The sequence below is a fragment of the Bos indicus x Bos taurus genome, chromosome 5 (genome assembly GCF_003369695.1).
Source record: "Bos indicus x Bos taurus breed Angus x Brahman F1 hybrid chromosome 5, Bos_hybrid_MaternalHap_v2.0, whole genome shotgun sequence".
In the NCBI taxonomy this organism is placed as follows: Eukaryota; Metazoa; Chordata; class Mammalia; order Artiodactyla; family Bovidae; genus Bos; species Bos indicus x Bos taurus.
The window spans coordinates 7887901-7910232 of record NC_040080.1 but is presented as its reverse complement, the minus strand read 5'-3'; the positions used below and the strand labels follow the sequence as shown (position 1 = coordinate 7910232).

General features: G+C 44.4%; 2 protein-coding genes across 4 annotated transcripts in view; both read left to right on the top strand.

Moving 5' to 3' along the window:
* The window catches only part of XPNPEP3 (X-prolyl aminopeptidase 3), a 43910-nt gene extending 39306 nt beyond the window's left edge, over positions 1-4604 (top strand). For all 3 annotated transcript variants that reach the window (XM_027540697.1, XM_027540698.1, XM_027540699.1), the window contains one exon: positions 1992-4604. In XM_027540697.1, coding sequence (XP_027396498.1) covers positions 1992-2158 — 167 coding nt within the window. In that variant the 3' untranslated portion in view covers positions 2159-4604. The remainder of the gene's footprint in view (positions 1-1991) is intronic.
* A 4420-nt stretch (positions 4605-9024) lies between these two features.
* Positions 9025-21979, top strand: RBX1 (ring-box 1). Its single transcript, XM_027540703.1, has 5 exons — positions 9025-9135; positions 10995-11073; positions 15842-15912; positions 18866-18951; positions 20928-21979. The coding sequence occupies exons 1-5, from the start codon at positions 9058-9060 to the stop codon at positions 20938-20940; spliced, it is 327 nt and encodes a 108-aa protein (XP_027396504.1). The 5' UTR covers positions 9025-9057; the 3' UTR covers positions 20941-21979.
* Positions 21980-22332: the final 353 nt, after the last annotated feature.

Genomic DNA, 22332 nt, shown 5'->3' with positions numbered 1-22332 from the left:
AATGGACTGGTTGGATCTCCTTGCAGTCCAAGGGACTCTCAAGAGTCTTCTCCAACACCACAGTTCAAAAGCATCAATTCTTCGGTGCTCAGCCTTCTTCACAGTCCAACTCTCACATCCATACATGACCACTGGAAAAACCATAGCCTTGACTAGACGGACCTTTGTTGGCAAAGTAATGTCTCTGCTTTTTAATATGCTATCTAGGTTGGTCATAACTTTCCTTCCAAGGAGTAAGCATCTTAATTTCATGGCTGGAATCACCATCTGCAGTGATTTTGGAGCCCAAAAAAATAAAGTCTGACACTGTTTCCACTGTTTCCCCATCTATTTCCCATGAAGTGATGGGACCGGATGCCATGATCTTCGTTTTCTGAATGTTGAGCTTTAAGCCAACTTTTTCACTCTCCACTTTCACTTTCATCAAGAGGCTTTTTAGTTCCTCTTTACTTTCTGCCATTAGGGTGGTGTCATCTGCATATCTGAGATTATTGATATTTCTCCCGGCAATCTTGATTCCAGCTTGTGTTTCTTCCAGTCCAGCGTTTCTCATGATGTACTCTGCATATAAGTTAAATAAGCAGGGTGATAATATACAGCCTTGACGTACTCCTTTTCCTATTTGAAACCAGTCTGTTGTTCCATATCCAGTTCTAACTGTTGCTTCCTGACCTGCATACAGATTTCTCAAGAGGCAGGTATTCCCATCTCTTTCAGAATTTTCCACAGTTTATTGTGATCCACACAGTCAAAGGCTTTGGCATAGTCAATAAAGCAGAAATAGATGTTTTTCTGGAACTCTCTTGCTTTTTCCATGATCCAGCGGATATTGGCAATTTGATCTCTCGTTCCTCTGCCTTTTCTAAAACCAGCTTGAACATCAGGAAGTTCACGGTTCACATATTGCTGAAGCCTGGCTTGGAGAATTTTGAGCATTACTTTACTAGCGTGTGAGATAAGTGCAATTGTGCGGTAGTTTGAGCATTCTTTGGCATTGCCTTTCTTAGGGATTGGAATGAAAACTGACCTTTTCCAGTCCTATGGCCACTGCTGAGTTTTCCAAATTTGCTGGCATATTGAGTGCAGCACTTTCACAGCATCATCTTTTAGGATTTGAAATAGCTCAACTGGAATTCCATCACCTCCACTGGCTTTGTTCGTAGTGATGCTTTCTAAGGTCCACTTGACTTCACATTCCAGGATGTCTGGCTCTAGGTGAGTGATCACACCATCGTGATTATCTGGGTCATGAAGATCTTTTTTGTACATTTCTTCTGTGTATTCTTGCCACCTCTTCTTAATATCTTCTGCTTCTGTTAGGTTCATACCATTTCTGTCCTTTATCGAGCCCATCTTTGCATGAAATGTCCCCTTGGTATCTCTAATTTTCTTGAAGAGATCTCTAGTCTTTCCCATTCTGTTGTTTTCCTCTATTTCTTTGCATTGATCACTGAGGAAGGCTTTCTTATCTCTTCTTGCTATTCTTTGGAACTCTGCATTCAGATGCTTATATCTTTCCTGTTCTCCTTTGCTTTTTGCTTCTCTTCTTTTCACAGCTATTTGTAAGGCCTCCCCAGACAGCCATTTTGCTTTTTTGCATTTCTTTTCCATGGGGATGGTCTTGATCCCTGTCTCCTATACAATGTCACGAACCTCCGTCCATAGTTCATCAGGCTCTCTATCTATCAGATCTAGGCCCTTAAATCTATTTCTCACTTCCACTGTATAATCATAAGGGATTTGATTTAGGTCATACCTGAATGGTCTAGTGGTTTTCCCTACTTTCTTCAATTTAAGTCTTGACGGTTTATATACCAGACATTTTTATATCTATTATCTCACTTTCACTCCACATTTTTATTGGTAGGTACTGTTAGGATCCTGGCTTTACAGATGAATTGTAACACAAAGAGGTTAACTTACTTGCCCCAAATCATCCAGTCACTGCCATTTTTGAATCAAACATTCGACTTCTTTTTTCTACTTCTCAGGAATTTATATTCCGGAGGACGACCAAGATGCCCCTGAGAGGTTCCGTGGTCTCGGTGTACGAATTGAGGATGATGTGGTGGTGACTGAGGCATCCCCGCTCGTCCTTTCTGCAGACTGTCCCAAAGAGATGAAGGACATCGAACAGATATGCAGTAGGGCCTCTTGACCCTCACGGCAGCCCGCGTGGGTCTCGGGTGCAGGGGGGGTGGACGCAGGTACCTGTGCGTGTGTGCTTTCCAGGGATCTCTGTGTGGATACTTGTTCATGCATTCCCTTGGGGAGTGCTGCAGCTGTGCAAGTCTGTGTGAGTCTGTGTGTTGTCTTTTTGTTTTATGTGGCTAGAAACTTGGAAAAATTGCATTTTTGGACTATATGTTACTGCAACTTTATTAACATTAATTCTGTAGAATTAATGACCGAGACAAGGTTAATGTTAAGATATAAGGAAAGATGTTGGTTACATATGTCCATGCATTCCAGTTGGCACTTGTGGAAAATTCTCTCCAGGTCCTTCCCCTTCTGCACTTTTCCTGAGATCTACCTAATATCATCAAATTTTCGTGTAGTGCTTACACTTCGAGCTAATCACCAGAGTCTGCCCACATTGAAAGCCGCCTGTCTGATTGTGGGTGGCCAGTGTGTACCTTCCATGATACCTGCCTTACCTGTTCAGGAGCCCACGTGAGCCCTCAGGGCACTGGTGTTCTCCAGCCCCATCACTGAGCCACAGTCCAGATTCCAGCAACACTAGCTATCGAACAGAACATTTTTGAGCTTTTTTTACTATTTGGTTGCCTGGGACCTGGAAGGTGTTTAGATTCTTGATAAGGAAGGAAATGGAAGAGAAAGAAAAGTATGTATGTATCTGCTCTAGATCCAGACCACCATCTGTCTGTTTTCAATCTAAAGAGCACTCCTTTCCCAGATATCCTTGCTGTCTTTATAGACTCTTACCACACCGATCCTCAGAGCACAGCCTTGAAGCTGCTTCTCTGGCCAAGGGCAGATCCTCTGCTCACCGAGTTAAGAGTCAGGGGAACAGCACCCAGTTATCATTCTGTGATTTCCTCTAGTGCTGATAAAAGCAAAACATGGAACCCAGCCAGTAGCTGTAAACACCCTCTGATCCTTTCCTTTCTTGGACGTTAGCCTGGATGGGCAATGGGAAAGCCCAGCGTTTCCCTCCATACAGCATTGAATGCAGTTATGTTAAACTCAGTTTGCAGAGTGAACGGGGCTAGACCCCTGCAGATGGTTTATTTGGGAGCTTCAGTCATAGGGGGCTGCTTTAGGAAATAGTGTATTCACCTCCTTTAAACCTGAATGTGAGCCCAAAATGTATAAAACATGCTGTTAGAACATAAATTTAAGAAAATAATTGCTTTAGGGAAGAACAGGCTAGGAGAGGAGCATTGTTGCCTCTGCCACATACTTTTATGGCTGTGAAAGTATTCAGGAGTTGCTATTTTTCTCTGTGATAAAGAAACTATAACTATGTTTTTTTAACTTGAAACACAGCAGTTAAGAAGTAAAATAATAACTCTCCTCTTCCCATAATTGTACCCAAGTTAGGAAGGTACCTCTCATGGTGACTTAAAGATGTCTTCGTGTATCTTCTTTCAAAATATTATCTTTTCATTAACTTTCATATGGTCAGAAAAGGAAAACTACTATAGACATTATATGTTAATTGGGTTTAAAAGCCATAAAATAAGTTAAATCCCCAGATAAAGACACTATATCTCATTAAAATTTTAAAAATGGGCTTTGTTACATATTTTAAGACATACATAACCAACATCCTCCTTAACTTTCTTAATAATAGAAAGACTGCAGACATGATGCGTGATGCTGCCTCTCCCTGTCCTGTGTCCATGTCAGATCACAAGCACAGCACAGCAGCTTTCCGCCAGCCCAGCTGTGACTTCAGAGTCCTTCCAGTAACTGCTGTCAATAAAACAGGAGCTGGGCTTTGAGTTAGACTCTGTCTACCATCCCTCAGCTGGCATATGATCAACGATCATGTAACTTATTTTTGTATGTATGTTAGAAAGTACGTGAGGGCCGGGGTGGCAGCATACAGGACCTCGCTTAGAAGAGGTTTTTATGGTGTGGTTCTATTTTTTTTTTTTTTTTAGTTTCCTGAAGTGGGATCTGTATCCCAGAATGTAAGCTGATAAGGGTGCGTTTTAAGCCTGAACAAATATACTTCAAGCTGAAGTGCTTAATAATTCTAATGACTGTATCTCGAAGCCCTAGGGGTAGAGCAGAATTCCACTATCACAAAGCATGCGAGTCTCCCTGGCTGCTCTCACCTCCACCTGTGTGTCCCTGAGGAACTCAGGGTGAGCATCAGTATTATTCGGGTCAGGGGTCTCCACTGAAATCCAGGCCTTTGGGGGTTTGCTTCATGAGGAGCTGAGAGAACTGCAGTCTTTGCCAGCATTTCTTAATGCTTTGTTTGACTTTTGTGCAATTATATAAGTTCAATTTGGACAAAATGCTGTTACTTTTTAAGGCGCTATTGACTGAAAATAAATACATGGTTCCCAAACAAGGGAACAGCATTTGTTACTGTCATTTTAAAAATAAACTATAAAACAATATAAGAATGTGTGGTTGGTGTTTGTGTGTTATTTTCAAATCTAAAGTTCATAGCTTTAAATGCGACTTTTGTTCTACAAAGTATTTTGTTTTACAAAGCATTCATTGACAACTGTCACAAAATCATGTTGGCAAACTTGGAATAATCTTATCAGTCATAGAAGGGGGGAACCAATGGATTAGATTTACTCAAGGATGTAACATATAACATGGTGACTATACTTGATAACATTGTATTGTAAAATTGAAATCTGCTGAGAAAGTAGAACTTAAATGTTCTCACACACAAAAAAAGAAAGAAATTTGTGAGGTGATGGATGTGTTAATTAACTTAATGGGAGACATCTTTTCACAATATATACGTGTATCAAATCATCAGGATGTACACTTTAAACATCTTACAGTATTGTCAATTACAGCTTAAGGAAACTGGGCAGGCGGGCAGGGGTCAGGGGGGCCTTCCCAGATGGCTCAGTGGTTAAGAATCTGCCTGCCAATCAGGAGACATTCAATCCCCAATCCAGGAAGACCTCACGTGCCTTGGAGAAACAAAGCCCCTGCACCACAACTATTGAGCCTGTGCTGAGTCACTTCAGGCATGTTCGACTCTTTGTGACCCTATGGACACAGGAGTCTCCAGACAGGAATACTGGAGTGGGTTGCCGTGCCATCCTCTAGGGGATCTTCCTGAACCAGGGATCAAACCCGCATCCCATATCTCCTGCGTTAGCAGCTGGGTTCTTTACCACTAGTGCCACCTGGGAAGCCCCATCTGACCATGTGACTGGTTAAAATCCTTCAGTGGTTTCTCCTCACTGCGGATAAAGACCAAAACTCTTTGCATGGCTCTACCAAACATTCTTGCATGACCTGGTTCATACCAGTGGTAAATGTTTATCAACTGACTCTAGGAGGATAAGGGAATCCCTGGTTGTAGCATTTGCCAATTTCCATGGCATAAATAGGACGATTATGGCCAATTTCAAGATACCAACTTACAGAACTGGGAGAAGAGGCTAACAATTGATTCTTGCACATCTTTGCAGACTCTTATCTCACCGGTTCTCTTCATGTTTGAGCCATTCCAGGCTTCTTTACGAGTGTGCTGTGCATTCTATGCTTGCAGCCCCTCCTGTATGCTGTTGGCTGTACCTGGAATGGCACCTTCTTCCACATCCCTCAGTGTGTGTGAGTGCTGGAGCCAAATTGCATCAGTTTGCAGGAGCAACTGTTAACCTTTTGGGAATTTTGCAGTCTGACTGCTAAAGCTACAAATCAGAACTTGACTTCTTTTTTAAGAACTGGTTTTGTTTGTTTGTTTTTAGTATTTATCCATTTGGCTGTGCCAGTTGTTGTACACAGGATCTTTCGTTGCGGCATGCAGACTGTTAGTTGTGGCACATGGGATCCAATGCCCTGAGCAGCGATTGAACCTGGACCCCCAGCATTGGGTGCTTACCGCCTTAGTCACTGGGCCACCAAGGGAGTCCCAACAGCTGTTGTGTTTTCTTTACCAGCATACCACTGCATCCAGGCTTCTTTGTCTGGCTCTCCTTCAGTCTCATACCATTTCCTCTAAGAGGACTTCCTCTACCTTCCAGGCAATCTTTCTGCTTCAAGGCACCCTTTACTTCTCCTTTCCTAAAATTCATTGGAATTATCATTAACTGACTATCGCCTCTTTTGCTACATATGGTAAATTCAATGATGAAAAGGGACTTTTCCAAGTTCTTAGAATATCTAAAGCAATATGGTGTAGTTGACACACAGCAGGTTCTGTGAATATTTTAGGAATATTTGTTGAATGAATGAATGAATGGATGGATCAACTGAACAGAGCTAAACTGAACAGCCTATTGCATTGTAAACTAAAAGTATGAAGGGTAAGAATCTATATGGGGTCTACAAAAAGTTTACGCAGCAGGAGCTAGTATACAGAAAGGCATGGCCAATCATCACAGCCAGGAAAACATCCAAAGGAGAGACCAGTACATGAGGCTTTCACAGCTAAATGGAACAGCCCCACTGTAGCTCTTCACAGAGCAAACAACTTGCAAACTCCTGCTGCTTCCTCTCCTGTATCTCTACAATACCTTCTTCCAACAAAGTTTAAAACTTTTCAAAATTAAAATACGATTAAGTCACTTTTGGGCTTCCCAGGTGGCGCAGTGGTAAAGAATCCATCTGTCGATGCAGGAGGCACAAGAGACTCGTATTAAATCCCCAGGTCGAGAGGATCCCCTGAAAATGGCAACCTACTGCAGCATCTTGCCTAGAAAACCCCATGGACAGAGGAGCCTGGTGGGCTACAGTCCAGGGGGTTGCAAAGACTCAGACATGACTGAGCACGTGTGTGCACACACATGTCACCGTTAGTCCCCTCCCTTACACTGCACCCCTCCGATGCCTTCCAATAACATCTACAATAATATCCCCACCTCATCTGACCCCTACCTGCCTGTCTCCTCTCAACCACCCTCACTCTGTAAGCTTCAAATTTATTCATTCAACACATAGTGGGCACATACAACGGACTGAGCACTGTTCTAGGAGTGTTGGTTATCAATAAAACAATAGGGAATTCCCAGGCTAGGATACCAAGCTTTCACTGCTGTGGGCCCAGGTTCAAACCCTGGTCGGGAAACAGAGATCCCACAACTTGCACAGGGCAGTCAAAAATAAAGAGAATAATAAAATATTCCTTCTCTTGGCCAGACACACAGAAACAATAAATCTAATAAATGAGTAAACAAACAAAAAGTTAGAAGGTACATGTACCATTAAAGGAAAAAGTTCAGTAAAATGAATGGGAAGCATATCATACAGGGTCTTTTAGGCCCTTGCAAGGAATTCAGCTGAAATGTTACTCCTCATAGGGGCCTTATCTAATCACCTATTTTAATATTGCCTCCATCTCCCCTCAGTCTCATGACTTTTTTTGACTTATTGATACCTGCGATTTTCTGATATGTTTGTTGACTTGTATATTATTTCCCTACCAGGTGTTTGACTCCTCATCACTGTGTCTCTCCCATTTACAACAGGACTCAGTACATACTCAATGAATTTGTTGAATGAAGATACATATGCCCTCAATTTACTCTGTTTTCCAATACTCCGGCAGGAAAACAAATAACTGAATTCCTAAAATGGAATCATTAATAAAACTTGCTTTGTACGGTTTCCTCTCACACAAATTTTGTATATTCTTGTCTGGTTAAAGCTGTGGTGGTGTTTCCACAGATTTGTTGTTCTTTACGATTAAGACAAGGAAGCAAATCCTATATCTTCTGGTTTAACAGTAGAGTCAACACAATCCATCACTCTTCAATTTTAAGAGAAAATATGAGGTTTCAAACAAGATTTAAGAGTGATCGAGCAGAGACATACCTCTGCAGGATTAGAGATGAAAAAGTGGAGCCTGATCTAGAGATGGGAGGGTGACAGAAAGTACAGGTGCTTTTGCGGTTAAGGAATGATCAGTAACAATAAGTGGCAAATATCTCACACAAATACTTCAAAAAGCGCAGCGACTTCAAATGCGATGATAGCGCAACTAGAGGAAAGAGGGCCGAAATTAAGGAGAAAGATGAGCACTCGTTGAGGAATGAGAAGAGTGTGCTCAAGCGAGTGAAGATGAAATCGTGCACTTTAACCACAGACCCATCCAGGGCGGACTGGTATATTTGGGGTAGGCTGGAGCCGGCACCTCCCAGGCTCCTAAACCTCCTCCGTCCACCTCCTTCATGGGCAGGTGAAGGCAGGGCTGGAGAATGCCTGTTCAGTTCAGTCCTGGGGAGGGCACTGGGCAGGAGGGGAGACCATCTTCCCACTGAATCCTGAGGATTTCCCGGATTGGAATCAGGAAATCGAACGGCCTTTCAGGGAGGGTAAGCACCTCCGAAGGGTTCAGAAGCCGACCAGTATCTGGAAAGCCCAGTGTGAGGTCTCGGGTTCAGCGGCAGCAGGAGGCGGGACGCCCACCCTTGCTCCTTCCCCGGAAGAACGCGACGAGGACCGGCGGGCAGGGGGTGCTGCGCGGCGCCGGGAAACGAGAGGCGGAGCCGGTGCTGCAGGTCGCTGTGCAGGCGGAGGAAGGAGCCGCCGCCCCAGCTGAGAGTGTGGCTGGGGGCTTCCCGGGGGAGGGCAACAAGAGCGAGTCCTTTCGAACGTCTCCACCCGGCTCGCTTGCGTCGGCCTGGCCCCGCCCCGCCCCGCCCCAGCCACTCCGGCCTCCGCCTCCTCCCGGCCAACGCGGGGTAGGTGTGTGAGGGGGTAGGATTGGGGGGGGAAAACCAGCGCCAGCGCCTTTAAGGGGCGTGGCTACACGCTCCGCCCCTACCTGCCCCTAGCGCGCCAGTGATGGGTGGGGTGAGGGAGGAGGTGCCAGGGTGGGAGGGGAAGCGAAGCGTGCGCTAGCGCGCAGGCGCAGTAGCCGGCCGACAGCCTTGTGTTTCCAAAATGGCGGCAGCGATGGATGTGGATACCCCGAGCGGCACCAACAGCGGCGCGGGCAAGAAGCGCTTTGAAGTGAAAAAGGTTGGGTCTCGCCAGCGCCTTCCTCGGGGAAGCTAGAGAGGCGCGGATCTGGCTGGCAGGCCCGAGGATGACCGAAGCGCGGAGGAAAGGGCTTCATTTCAGGGCGTTCCTGGGACAGGGTACCAGGAAAGGAAGCCAGGGGGCGGGCCTTAGGATTGATCGGCGTGGCTGCGGCCCACTGTCCGTGGCGGTGTTGGTTTCCTTCAGAGGCTGAGGGGCCAATCACGGAAGTGCTTATTGAGATAGCGCGGTTGCGACTTGGCTGCAGGAGCCAAGCGCTTGAGCTGTCACTGGAGTGGCGGAGGGGTGGGGAAAGAGCGGGTGGGGTGGGTGGAAGGGGGGAGTCGGAGCCTTGCGGCGGGTGGAGGATGGGGGCAGTGCGGCGAAAGCCAGGAACCTGAGGTCCTACCGCATTGGAGGCCTCTGAGGACCCGGGCTGGACATCTCCGTGCCCTGCCCCTGTGCGAAACTTGGAGTCCCTCTGACGGACCACGACCTGGTGTTCGCCTAACCGAGGCCTCCATTAGCCCTCTCCGGCCCTCGCCCCTGCCAAGTTGAAAGTGTCTCGAGTGTAACTCTTGGCTCTTCTAAGAGGTCTGTAGGTTTGTCACAAAGCTGCCCCGGTCCTGCGGTCATATCCAGAAACCCCCTGTCCAAAAAAAAAAAAAGCATGGTGGAATTCGTTAAAAAGAAAATGTGAGCTCAAACCTTGTGTCATTTAGCGAGAGTTGAGTACTAGTTGCGAACGACCTGGTAGAAATGGAAAAGCAGAAATGTGTGGAACGTGTCTTTTTGCATGAAATGCCTTACGGTTGTTTGCAACTGTACAGTTTGGGAGTAAAGTGCCGATTCCCAACTAAGGTAAAACAAATATGTACAAAATGAAGACTCTGAAATAGGGAAGATGTTGTTCCTGCAACATCTGGCCTAGACCCTGACAGTTTTCCCCCTCCTGGTGCTTTTTGTCGTTTCATTGTGGGCACTGCATGCTCAGGTACAGCTAGCAGCCATATTGAAGAATAGAAGTAGGATTTTTTTTTTCCCCCTCCAAGTTGAAGCTGTCGTGTGAAAAGTACTGAAGAAGTTACCAGACACTGAGAATTAGGCTGGAAAGAGATGCAGGTTTAGGAAGTGGCACCAGATTCGTGGATGAAAAGGAGTTTGGGAATATTTATAATTGCGGAAGTCAGAAGGTTGAGTTACTTAAATGCTACTTTTAGATAAACTCTTGCGGAAATTAATATAATAGTCTAAGCAGATAGGAAACAAAATTGTAAAGTTTGTTGTGCAATTATCTTGTAAGATTTAAGTGATGACCTTGGTGTGTACTGACACTGCGTGATTGGTTATCCGCTTATCCCATGATTACCCGTTTTATGATCCAGTCATCATCTTAGTTCATTCTGTTCCTTGCTTTCCCCTATTCCTGGTTCCAGAGTTGCCTTGAAGAGCAGATATTCATTTATACAGAAATTGAGCTCTCCTGCAACTGCCAGGAGAGCCTGCGCAATAATTCAGGTTTGTGATTATTAGACCTAAAACAGGCACTTAAACATCATTCCTGATCTGTTTACATTGACATGGCCACCTAAACTGTAGGTAAAAATTAAAAGATGACATTCATTTCTGTGTTCATATACTCAACTGTTGGGAGAATGGGTGTGCATAGTGTAGCCCTTGCTCTCTGAAATAATAAATGAGAGTAAGGTGATATCCAGCAGCTCTTTTGTTTAGTGGCCCTTGTAGCCAAAAAGATGATAAGTGCAGCATGAAATCCTAGAGCGTGTGTGTGGTTTGTGTCGTGTGTGTGTCTATGTTACGAGGAGTGGAGTGCATTGTTCTCCCTTTTCTCTTTGCAGTGGAATGCAGTAGCCCTCTGGGCCTGGGATATTGTGGTTGATAACTGTGCCATCTGCAGGAACCACATTATGGATCTTTGTAAGTAATTGAAGGAGGATGGGGGGGAGTTGAAAAGGTTACAGAGATTGCGGCTATCCTGATGTGACCAATTTTCTTCTCCACAAAGAAATATAGTCAGAGCATTTGGGGCCTTCTACATCTAGTTTCAAATAAAGTAGCTTTTTATGATATCCTGCAGGCATACCCATCTCTCAGAATAAATCTGCTCAACCTAAAGATGGCAGGGCCACATTTAGAATGAATTGTGGACACCCAGGTCCTGTTGACTAGATCCTATTTCCCATCATGTAACCACACTCAAAGGCAAAAACAGTGAAAGAAAGAAAATTAACTTTGAGCTAAAACGTTCTGTCCAGCACTAGTTTTTGCTGGGGGAAATTTATGACGAAAAGAGGCCCAAGAGTGGATTTTCAGTGTTAGCCCCAAATGTAGTGAGAGGACATCACTGCCGACACCTCGGTAGTCAGTTCATTGCTCTAAAGAAATTTCATTTCAATTTCCACATATTTCATTACACATAGTGGGCAACACGTAGCAGGTTTGCTTTTAATTGTTGATGGAAGTTAGTATCCTTAGAGTAACGGGCCAGAATGTTGGTCACACCAGGAACAGTCCTTTTTTCATCCAGATACTAAAATGGTTTGATTGAAATCAGAAATAGCGCAAAGAATGTGCAGCTTTCTAGAATTGAAGTTGTAACTTAGTTTTAAATGACTTACCTGTCTCTTCGGCTTTCTCTTGAGCCGCTGTCCTGCTTTACTCTGGTAGTTCCTCTGACTTCCTCTCCATTCTTGAAGTGCCCATGCTCTTGTTTAGAACCCTTATATATCCTGTTTGAATCTTCTCCATCTCTTCTCTACCACTCTCCACCTATCTTTATCTGACTCAGCACTGTCTAAGTGTAAGTCAAAAATGCAGGCACATACATAATTTAACGTTTTCTGATACTCATATTAATAAACAGATGATTTGTATTTTATCCTATATCCAGGATATTTTAAATTTCAACATGTAATCAATATTTTAAAGCGAAATATTTTACTTTTTGTCTTTTTTGTACTAAGTTTTCAAAGTGCATTTTACACTTCCAGTGCGTCTCATTTCAGACTAGCCACATTTCAGGTGCTCAATAGCCATACGTGGCCAGGGCTACTTATTAGGCCATGCAGAACTAACCCCTAGTTGGTCTTCAGATCTCACCTTAAACTTGCTCATAGACGTTTTCCCTGACCGTACTTACATACACACAAACACAAGCGTTTCCGAGATGTCCTGTAGTTTCCTTTGAGATTCTGTGGCAGTCATTTACCTTAGTTGGCTCTTTATAATTCCGTGTTGTTTACAGCTGTGTTCCTGCATCGGGCGTAGTGTTCTAGTACATAGTAGTCTCTCCCTAGGTGCTTGCTCTGTGAAGAACAGAAACAAACGGGACCAGTCTGATCACTGCAACTTGGAAAGCACAAAGCAAATATTTTGCGTTGGAAAGTAGTCTTGGTCTGTGTTGGTTGTTTACTGCCCTTGGTGTCTTTGAGTTTTGACCCTGTTTTAACACTTTTTCACACGACAGTCAAAGCAGATCAGCAGCTACCATGATGTTTAATGGAGATAGAAAAGACCCATCACAGAAAAACACATGCACGGTTTTACATGTGCTTGGGTGGGGTTTTTGATTACATGCTTGCCCTTTTTTTGGGGGGGGGGAGGGGGCTGTGCATTTTCACAAGGAGTTGTTCCCAGAGAAAATTTTAGTTTCTTGAGGCTCTCTTCTATAAATACTTAATGATTTTATATAATCCTGACTTTTTTTTTTTTAACTTCTTGTGATTAAGTCATTGTGTGTCTCTGGTTGCAAGAGAATGTACTTCTTGAGAAGACAGTGACAGACAAAGGCCATTGATACCGTCTTCTCTTAGTGTTGAACGCTTGAGGGCTTGATGTGGGCTCTTAGGTAGACACCTGCTTTATCATATATTTTAAATGTTGGGTGCAGAAGGAGAGCATTGAACTCCTATAACAAAGTGATTTCACGTCGTGTGTTTTATTATTTGATGAATATTCACACCCTGGGCATTTTGCAAGGCTCCAGGATAAAACAGCAACTGGGCTCGGGTCTCTACCCTTATGAAACATAGCCTTCTGCTTATTACAGACACTAAAGAGAAATCTGATCGCCACAACTAGACTTGTCTTCCTTTCAAAAATGAATTATGGTTCTTGTAAAAAAAACTTTTCGTTAAAGATGAAAATAAGAATCTTGATTTAGCAGTGGCCATTTTCTAACAAATTCCGGCCTGGCGTTAAATGAATAATTATATACATAGTTGTAAATAAATGAGTAATTATGGCTGAGCTCCAGTTGAACCCACCTGCAAAGCATTCTCGGTCTGAAGACTTCCCTTTTGGCCTCCAGATTGATACTGTATGTCCTACTATGGCCTCGGACTTCACTTTGCATTACCCTGCTTCTTGGTGCTTTTAAGAGTTGCTGAAAAATGCAATCTGCTAGGTGTCATTTTCTCCATTACCTCTGGTAATCTTGTCCCAGATAAAAGGTTGTCCAGAAGTGCTTAGACCCAGCCTTTGCCCATAAGTTAGTCTTTTCCTAAAACCACAAAAACCTAAAACCGCAAAAAAGATCCATCAGTGTTTTCAAAGGGTGAAATCTCTTCACTTCCGGGAAGAAGCTGTTGCTTCTTTAGCAGTCCTCTGGTGGTGATGGCCCTTGTATTAAAGTCCTCAAGCTTTGTAAGTCACATGAAATACACTTCTGCCTTTGCAGGGGTCTGATAAGAACCTGTTGCATGCTGCTTTTTTGTCTGCTTTAGGCTGACAGTGAGCAATTTCTTCCCCTGTTTAAGCAAACGACTAAACCCCTATGCTCACTCTCTGAACCGAAAGCTTGAAAACATTTTATCTTTGAGAACACTTTAGTAATTTTTCATGCCTTATCCCCTTTTATCTGGCATTCTAGATTGCAGTCCTATTTCTGCTTTTTAAAATTATTGTTAAAGTGTAGCTGACTTAGAATATTTTATTAGTTTCAGGTGTACAACCTAGTGATTGAAAGTATAGCGTGTACTCCCTTTGACGTTATTATAAAATGTTTGCTATATTCCCTGTGCTGTACAGTTTATTGTTGTTCTTTGTTAAGAATTTTCTGATAAAGAATAGATACATATTTGGCCCCCATTCTCTCTATTTATAGAAGCCATTTTTGTTTCCTTATTCAAGTACTGAGAGCCTAGTTTGCACTTGGCATAGAAAGACAGCCCCCTAAACATATGTAGGCCTAGAAAAATTTAAACATGGTAATATACTTTGAAAGAGTTTCATTATTAAATAGTAATAATTGTGCCTCTTACTTAGCTAATTTCTTAATACATGGTCCACATCTAAGTGAGAGGATTCCACTTGAAGAACATCAGATTTTCTTTTCTCTGCCATCTCTTTGAACAGGGTACATTCACAGACCCCATGCATTCTTTTTTTTTTTTTAATATTTTAAAATCTTCATTTATTTATTGGGCTATACCAGGTCTTAGTTGCAACATGTGGGATCTAGTCCCCTGACCAGGAATCACACCAGGCCCCCTGCATTGGGACACAAAGTCTCAGCCACTGGCCCACCAGGGAAGTTCCCACTATGTATTTTGAATATATGACATAGACCCTAGGTTCTCCACTTTTTTCAGAAGGAAAACCAGTTACTCTCTTTAAACTGAATCTGGGTAGCAAAGAAGTTCTGTGATTTCAGATCCTTTGCCATTCAGGAAAAGCATTATTATGTTATATATCACTTCCCAAGACCAAGTTAACATCTCAGCATTATTTTCTTACAGTTTTACTATCTTCCACCTATGAAAGTTTGAAATAATTGCCTCCTATTAAATAGTCTTTCCCGAAGCTTTTTATTCATCAGAAAGAAGACTCCATTTAGTTACCACCTTCAGAGAAAGCAAATTACACGTTAGTAATTTTTGTTCTTGGAATATTTATCCCCAATAGAGCTTTACTCATCCTTTCTTGATCTCAGTCAAATTTTCATTCCATTTAAGTTCTCTCCCTTCCCCCTCTAAAATGGATATTCGGGTAGTTTGCAGTAATTTGTTCCACTCACTGGTCAGAAACGTCTCGGGACAGTAAGCATCACAGCTGGTGACCCCAATTCTCCAACCTGTCGGCCTCACAAATTTGCTGTGCTGACAGTGCTTTGAGGACCTGAGTTCTGATGTCCTCGCACAGAGCATCCGCAGCCCTCTACACCCCTTTTATTTGCTCTGTCCCAGCTCCATGTGTCTGCCTGACTCCTTCAGGGACTGGAGCTTGTCACTGAGGCTTTCACGTGGCAAACCTGGGTGGTGTAAGGGCCCAACAGCAAACATTCACCCCGCGTAGAGAAGATGCCAGTTCTCAGAACACCAAGAGTTAGGAGGTGGCTTTAAAAATTTACTAAATTTACCACATTATGAGGAATCACTGTCATTTGGACAAGTCAGGTCACGTTGAGACTTAGAAAGCGCCCTTTGCTGTGTTACTCTGTTTTTGAATCAGGGGAGGAATTCTTTGCAAAGCGTGCTGTTAAGTCAGCTCTGCCTTCTCTGTTCATCACCCCTTTCCACATTCATTAAAAAACAATTATGACTAATTAACCACTTGAGATTCTGTTCCCGTTGAGGCCATCATCATCACCCCCTGCCCTGTCATGTCCTCCCGTGTGGGTAGAGCCACTGGAGGTCAAAGGTGGTTGCTCGTGGGGCCAGTGATCGTGTCGCTCTTGTTCCCACAGGCATAGAATGTCAAGCCAACCAGGCGTCCGCTACTTCTGAAGAGTGCACCGTGGCGTGGGGCGTCTGTAACGTAAGGCAATATCTTTTCCTCCCAGCGTGGCTTGTACCGCTTCTCCTGCCTGCCCATCTTGTAACTAGGGAAAAAAAGACTAGCCCACCTTTCTCCACAAAGGTACACAGATAGCAAAAAAAAAAAAGGCATATAAAACCATTGTACTATTCACCTGTAAAAAGTATGAGTTAAGAGGCAGCAGTTCGTCTCAACTATGAAGTATACCAGCATCCGCAGCAACATTGTTGGGCTTTATCTTTGAGAATTGACTTCAAAGCCTACGGCACAATCGCTGGAACATTATGTTAGTGGAAATCTCTACTTTCTTATCAGATTTTCTTAAAGGCTGAGTGTCTTGTGGAACTAAGTTAGGTGAATAAATTGAGCATTCCTGTGAATGTTGCTGGGGGGTCGGGGTGGAGGGGGCAGATGTACCAAGTTAGCATTTGGGTTTTTTTTTAAATGTGCTTCGTGACAGAAATGTTTTGTGCAGCCTCGTTGGACTGAATGTACAGCCTTCCAGGGAGTGACAGCTGTGAAGGATAATAGACATGAAATATGTTATTTCCAGCACGTTAAAAATTCATCCTTATAGCCATGTAGTCCCAGTCATATGAGCTAAAAATGTCCTGTCCGGGTGTCCTGTGCCCAGGGGACTGAGAGCTCCCAGCATGACACAGGCCTAAGAAGCCACACTCGAGTCAGACCACCACTCCCTGTCTCTGTGACTGACTTGCTAGGCAGCTGCGGGCAAGGTATTGGCCCCTCTAAGCCTCATATGAAGTGGAGCTGTTAGTATACTGCTTAGCATCATAATCAGGATGAAATGATTTTATGTTTAAAAAAAGATGCTTAGAGGAGTTCAGGGTTTGGGTGGGGCATGAGCCACCCATCTCCTTGCATGGCCCTGCAATAAACCTTTTTCTCTGCTCAAAAAAAAAGTGCCTAGAATACCTCCTGCAGGTCCCTTTGGCAGTCTCACAGTAGCTCCTGTTGGTCAAGGGACTGCATGTGCCACCTTCGAGGATAAAGAATAAAGCATATTGGGCTCTTGGCTCTCTGTGGCATCCAGGTGTAGAGTGAGAACCATGTCACTTTGTGGTGGAAGGAAAAGCAGTGCGCTGCTCCTTAAATTTGACTCAGGAGAGTCACACTCAGAGAACCTGCCACCAGAAAGAGCAGCAGGTGTGCCTGAAGCCTTGGACTAGTCCTGGGTTCCCGGGTTGGGTCTTCTATGACACTGACAGGCTCTGTGAATTAGGCACGTCACTTAACTCATCTGGGCTTCAGTTTCACGTCTGTAAAATGAAGATGGTGATACCCGTCACGCTTGGCAGGGTTGCTGCAGGCTCCAGTGAGGTGATAGGTGTTCATAGCCCTCCTGTTAAGTGTAAAGCACCAGGCAGTGCGTTTTGAGGCTGCTGGGTACGTCCATTGATAGGTCTTAGATTGTTGGCAGGAGGAAAGCTGGGATCGAGGATGTTCAGGGGTGCTGTCCTGGCCCAGCAGCCTCATTTGCAGCCCCTCTTTCCCTCCGTCTTCAGGGTGGGGCGCAAGTACAAGGACCCTGAACACTGGCAAAGAGCCTAGTGGGGCAGCTGGGAGGGAGAAGGGGGTCCTGAATGCCCTTAGGTGAGCCTGTCCCCATTGCCTGGGGATTGAAAAAATGCCTCCATTTTCTGCCCTTTGGAAATGTTGTTTTTCCTCTTTTTCACCGTAAGTCAGGTGAGCATCAGGACGAAAAGGATCTTGCAAAGGGCCGTCACTTTGGGAGTCTTTGTCCCTGAGTAGCCCCAGTGCACTAGTATGGACTCTAGTCTTCATCACTGCATTCTGTTTCTGTCTGTGTGGAAAGTCAGTTTTCACAGATGATAATCCACATTATGATTCTTTAAGTTCCATGCATGTTTGGGTAGACACACTGACCAGGTTTCAGGGCTGTAAGCCAGGCCTGCCCAAACTTTCATTGTGTGTTGGGGTGTCAGCACTTCTCCCCAGTCGCCACCTCAGCCGACCCGTCGTGGCTCAGATGCAGGGACCCTTGTTGCTCCATCCTGATGCTGCTCACACGAGCAGGGCTGGAGGATAAGCATCATTGCAGAAGTGCTGTGATCAGCATCTGCATGTCCCTAACACGCACAGACTTTGCTTTTCCCCAAACCCAAAGGCCAACCCCTCATTCCCTGTCAGCGCCCAGCGTTCTTGGTGCTTTCGCCCTTTTACTTCCCATCTGGATCATGGAACCAGCCCTTTGATGCTCTTCCAGCTGCTTGCATGCAGAATGCCCATCACACTGCTTCCTCTTACCCTGATTTTTTTTATCTGATTCCTTTTTTAAGACAAAGTCTCACCCACTACTAGAGGCTTGTTAAGTACCAAGCTTTTGTAATATCAATGCCTCTATGAGCAAATCTGCAAATACAGTCCTTTGGGCAGTGTTGAGCTGGGTGTGGAAGGTCGGGGACGTGCCCATCGCAGTTCTGGGTGGTTGGCGGGAGTGATGCACTGCCATGTGCTAAGGAGAACCCTCTCCTCCTGGGGTTCCCTTCTCCAGGATGGGGAGGGAGCTGGAGACCAAGAGTGGGCAATTTGAAATGTGCGGATGATTGAGGGCCTCCTTTTGCCTGTGTGTGAGGAAAGCAAGCCTCCCCTCCAGGCCGACAAGACCCAGGGAGCCCCACTCCATCTTACCTTAGGAAAGGGGAAGAGACCTCATTGCGTGAACACCCACCATGCGTCCTAAACGTGTGCTTCATTTGGTAGGAACGAAGCCTCGCAAACGTTTCGTGGGCCGTGGCCTGGTACCTAACCGGGTGTAACCCCTCGTAGACTTCTTGTCTCCCATTGTGTGTTGCCTGCCTTGGTTCTCCAGCCGCTGTATATCACCACCCTGCTCCCCTTGAGACGTATTGTCCGTAGACGGCTGAGCCTGCACAGAATTATTTTTAATAAAATGTATCTTTTCTTCCAGCATGCTTTTCACTTCCACTGCATCTCTCGCTGGCTCAAAACACGGCAGGTGTGTCCGTTGGACAACAGAGAGTGGGAATTCCAAAAGTAGGTGTCCCTGGCTGTTTCCACTTTGTACGTAAGGTTGGGCTGTGTGGTCAGTGCCATTCTTGGACTCACGTCAAGCTGGAGGGTGCACAGTTTTAGAAGATGAAGACATAAAACATGCTCGGTTCGTAAACTAGCTTTCGGTTAGACAAGGACTCGTGTCTGTTTAAAACGCATAAGGTGAACCAACATTAGAAACTTGCAGCCTAGAGTTTGCCAGCCATCTAGGTAGGGTCTTTGGACGTAGTAGTAGAAGCTTGCAAATTCTCATTTTGCAAGCTATTAAATATTTCCACAATCACATCAATAAGGCTCCAGGGGCTAACTCATGTCACCTGTCTTTGCTTTGGGCTAGAATTATATCCTGTTTCATTGGTTTATCTCACAGGGATTAATTCTGATACAGGGTTTATGGCTATCTCAACTAAATCATTATTGCTGCTGCTGTTAATTGTAGTAGCGTGTAATTAATACATGGCATGCAAATTTTCAAAAATTCAAATGGTCGGTCTGGACTAGTAATTCCTAAAAGAGGAATTTCTGGTTTAAGAGTATGTATGTTTCTATTTTTTGATAGTGTCAGATTTTTTCCTTTCCCAAGAATATGTACTAATTCACAGCCCCTACAAACAGTGAAGCAGAAGACTGCATTCTCCATTTCTTGCCAGTGCTCTGTTATCAGACGTTTTCATCTTAGCTACTGACAGGTGAAAATCAGTTTTCAATTGTATATTTTAAAACTTTGAGTAAAGTTGGGCCGCTTTTCATGTTTTTATGCCTGTTGTGTTTTTCTGTGAAACACTTTTTTATCTGTTGAATTTTCAGTTAATTTATCAAATTTTTAATGGAAAGGGGGATTTTCGAAGTTCTCGAGAGGCCTTTGTAATTGACTGTGCCGTGGAGCAGGCTCAGGGTGCCGTTTCAGACCAAAACTGTCTCACGTAGCCCGTACGCATGCCCAGGGCTGAGCCTAAGAAGTGGGGGTGTGAAGAGTCCCCCTGCTGGGCTTGGCCCTGTCGCTTTATCCAGCTGGTGACTTTGCCTGGCTGTGGTTATGAGTGCCCTGGGAAAACAAATTCATAAGAAGCAAATTTCATTTCAGCATGCTTTAATCTGATGGATAACTTCCAGGTTATTCTCACTAACAAGCTGGAGCTCTACCCTGTGAGGACTTTTTTAGAGAATATTTAAGCGAATTTCTTATAAGGAGTGCTTAAAGAATCTAGCAGCCTTTCAGGATGATGGCAACAGTGATGCAGAGTTCTGGTGCCCTGGTCTCCATCTGTGTAACGAAGTATTTTCATTAGAGGCGAACTACCCGCTAAGAACCAGGACAAAAGATTAAGATAATAATGGATTCTGTGTTCAAGAAATCTTATATGTGGAAAAAATGTCCTGTCATTGGTTATAATCTTTCTGGAGCCAAATTTTGGCCTCTGGGGAAATCAGAAAGGCCCTGAGATCCACACCTCGTTTCTCGACAGTTCTCTTTCTGCGGTGCTCAGTGGACTCAGGGCTGTCATTGGAACTGGTGATAGATTTTGACACTGAAGGCTGTTCGGTTACTGTTCTCTGTACGAGCCTTACCCTAAACTAGCCCGAGTACGGGAGTTGAGGGGAAGAGGCGGCCCACAGGGAGGGGGGCAGAGGATTCAAGCTGTCTTAGCCACTTACTGGCCATCAGGTGCAGCTCCCTTTCACAAGCATCAGCTGTGACTCCTCCCTGTTACTGCCCTGCATCTGCCTGGCACCTGGAAAGAGTCAGGCGGGTACAGTTGAGTGGGGGACCATCACTATGAAGAGGGTGGTAGGGACAATGTTACAGGAGGCTGGTAGGCTGAAACGGGCAGAGACCAGGGTTGTAACCCAGTCTTCAAAGTTTTAACCAGATTGGCGGATATATTTTTAGCAGGTGTTACAGTCTCAAACAGGGAATCACAATAAGGAATGAATTAATAATTTACTTTGTCTTCCAGGTATGGGCACTAGAAAAAGAGAATTCTTCGATCAAGCTCAACTGTTTTTTTGTTATCCACTGAATGACTTGCCCTCCTGTTACGTAATTATAAGTTAGATAGAACCGTGTCTCTTCTGCTTTGTCTTTTCAGTTTGCTATTCCGGCAGCCATACTGTATTCTGTGTGAAATAAAATCCAGTTGGATTCTAGAACAGACGCTGTCTCTTGTGTATGTGCAAAAAGTGAATGCAAGTAAAGAGCCCTCCCGCCCCTTTCTAGGGTGGAAGGCCAGGTTTTGAAAGTGAGACGTTTGTTCATCAGAGCCAAAGCAGGATCGTCCTGCAAGCACGTCGCTTGGTCTCGAGGAAGCCTGGTCCACAGCCTGGCTGCTGATGGTGATCTTGGGCGAGTGGTCTCTCTGCTCCGAGCTCTTCCTCCTCCGTGAAGTGGCTGCCAAGGACTAAACAGGATCATCTGGGCACAGAAAGAGGCCTTATAAACTGTGAGAACGCTGTTCAGGTGTTAACTTTGTGTATGACGTGTCGCTTTCTCAGTTTAGTTTAGAAAAGTTAACTTGAAAAAAAAATTAATATGTTATCTTGGCTGGCAGTGGAGTAATGTGTGAACTCAAATTGGAAATCAGTGTCATTTAGAGTTAACGGGAGAATTCAGGTTTCCCTTCTCCACCACCACCCTTTGTAATTTGTTTAAAATGCCTTGGCCGTGAACGGAACTGCCAGTTTTAACACTACTTCAGTCTCTTAGCCTTTAAGAGGAGGGTTAATTTACTGCAGTGATTCTCAAAGTGTGTGCTGAGGACTTGTGGGAGTAATAGAAACACTTTCAGGAGGTTCACGAAGTTCCTTTTCTGGCTGCATGTCTGTAAAAGGCCAGTTTTTCTTTTTTTCCTTCAACCAAAGCAACGTATTGAATGAAGACGCAGAGCAGCGAATCCAGCTGTCTTCTGCTAAGTCAGATATAAAAAGATTTGCAAAAATGTAAAACGGTGCCACTCTTCTAACTTCTGTTTTGAAAAACTAACTTTGAATAAAAATATTTATGTTAACGTGATGGATTTTTGTTCTTTTAAAGTCTTTTAAATGTCTCAGTTTGATTTCCACAGTGGTAAATATGTATAGATGCAAGTCCCATAAAAACTCTTTGGTTTCGTCAGTGTTTAAGGTCATAAGGGGATCCTGAGACTCAAAAGTTTGAGAACCTCTAGCTTAGTAAGTAAGAACTTTGAGGTCCAGCCTGGGTGGAACCCAGCTTCCCCACTTGGCCGCCAACTGTGCAGGTGCTCAGGGCCAGGCGGCTGGTGCCGTCGATGTTCCTTCCACCCTCGGCAGAAATCACCTCCTTTAAACCCCTTTCCGGTGGTCATTCACACTGCAGGAACACTTCAGCGATGCAGAAGAACGGTT

Bases quoted from the DNA above. Each gene is read 5' to 3' on its own strand.
- RBX1 (XM_027540703.1), top strand. From the start codon at position 9,058: ATGGCGGCAGCGATGGATGTGGATACCCCGAGCGGCACCAACAGCGGC. The intron at 9,136-10,994 runs GTTGGGTCTCGC...TTCTCTTTGCAG, and splicing joins AGCGCTTTGAAGTGAAAAAG to TGGAATGCAGTAGCCCTCTG. The intron at 11,074-15,841 runs GTAAGTAATTGA...TTGTTCCCACAG, and splicing joins GAACCACATTATGGATCTTT to GCATAGAATGTCAAGCCAAC.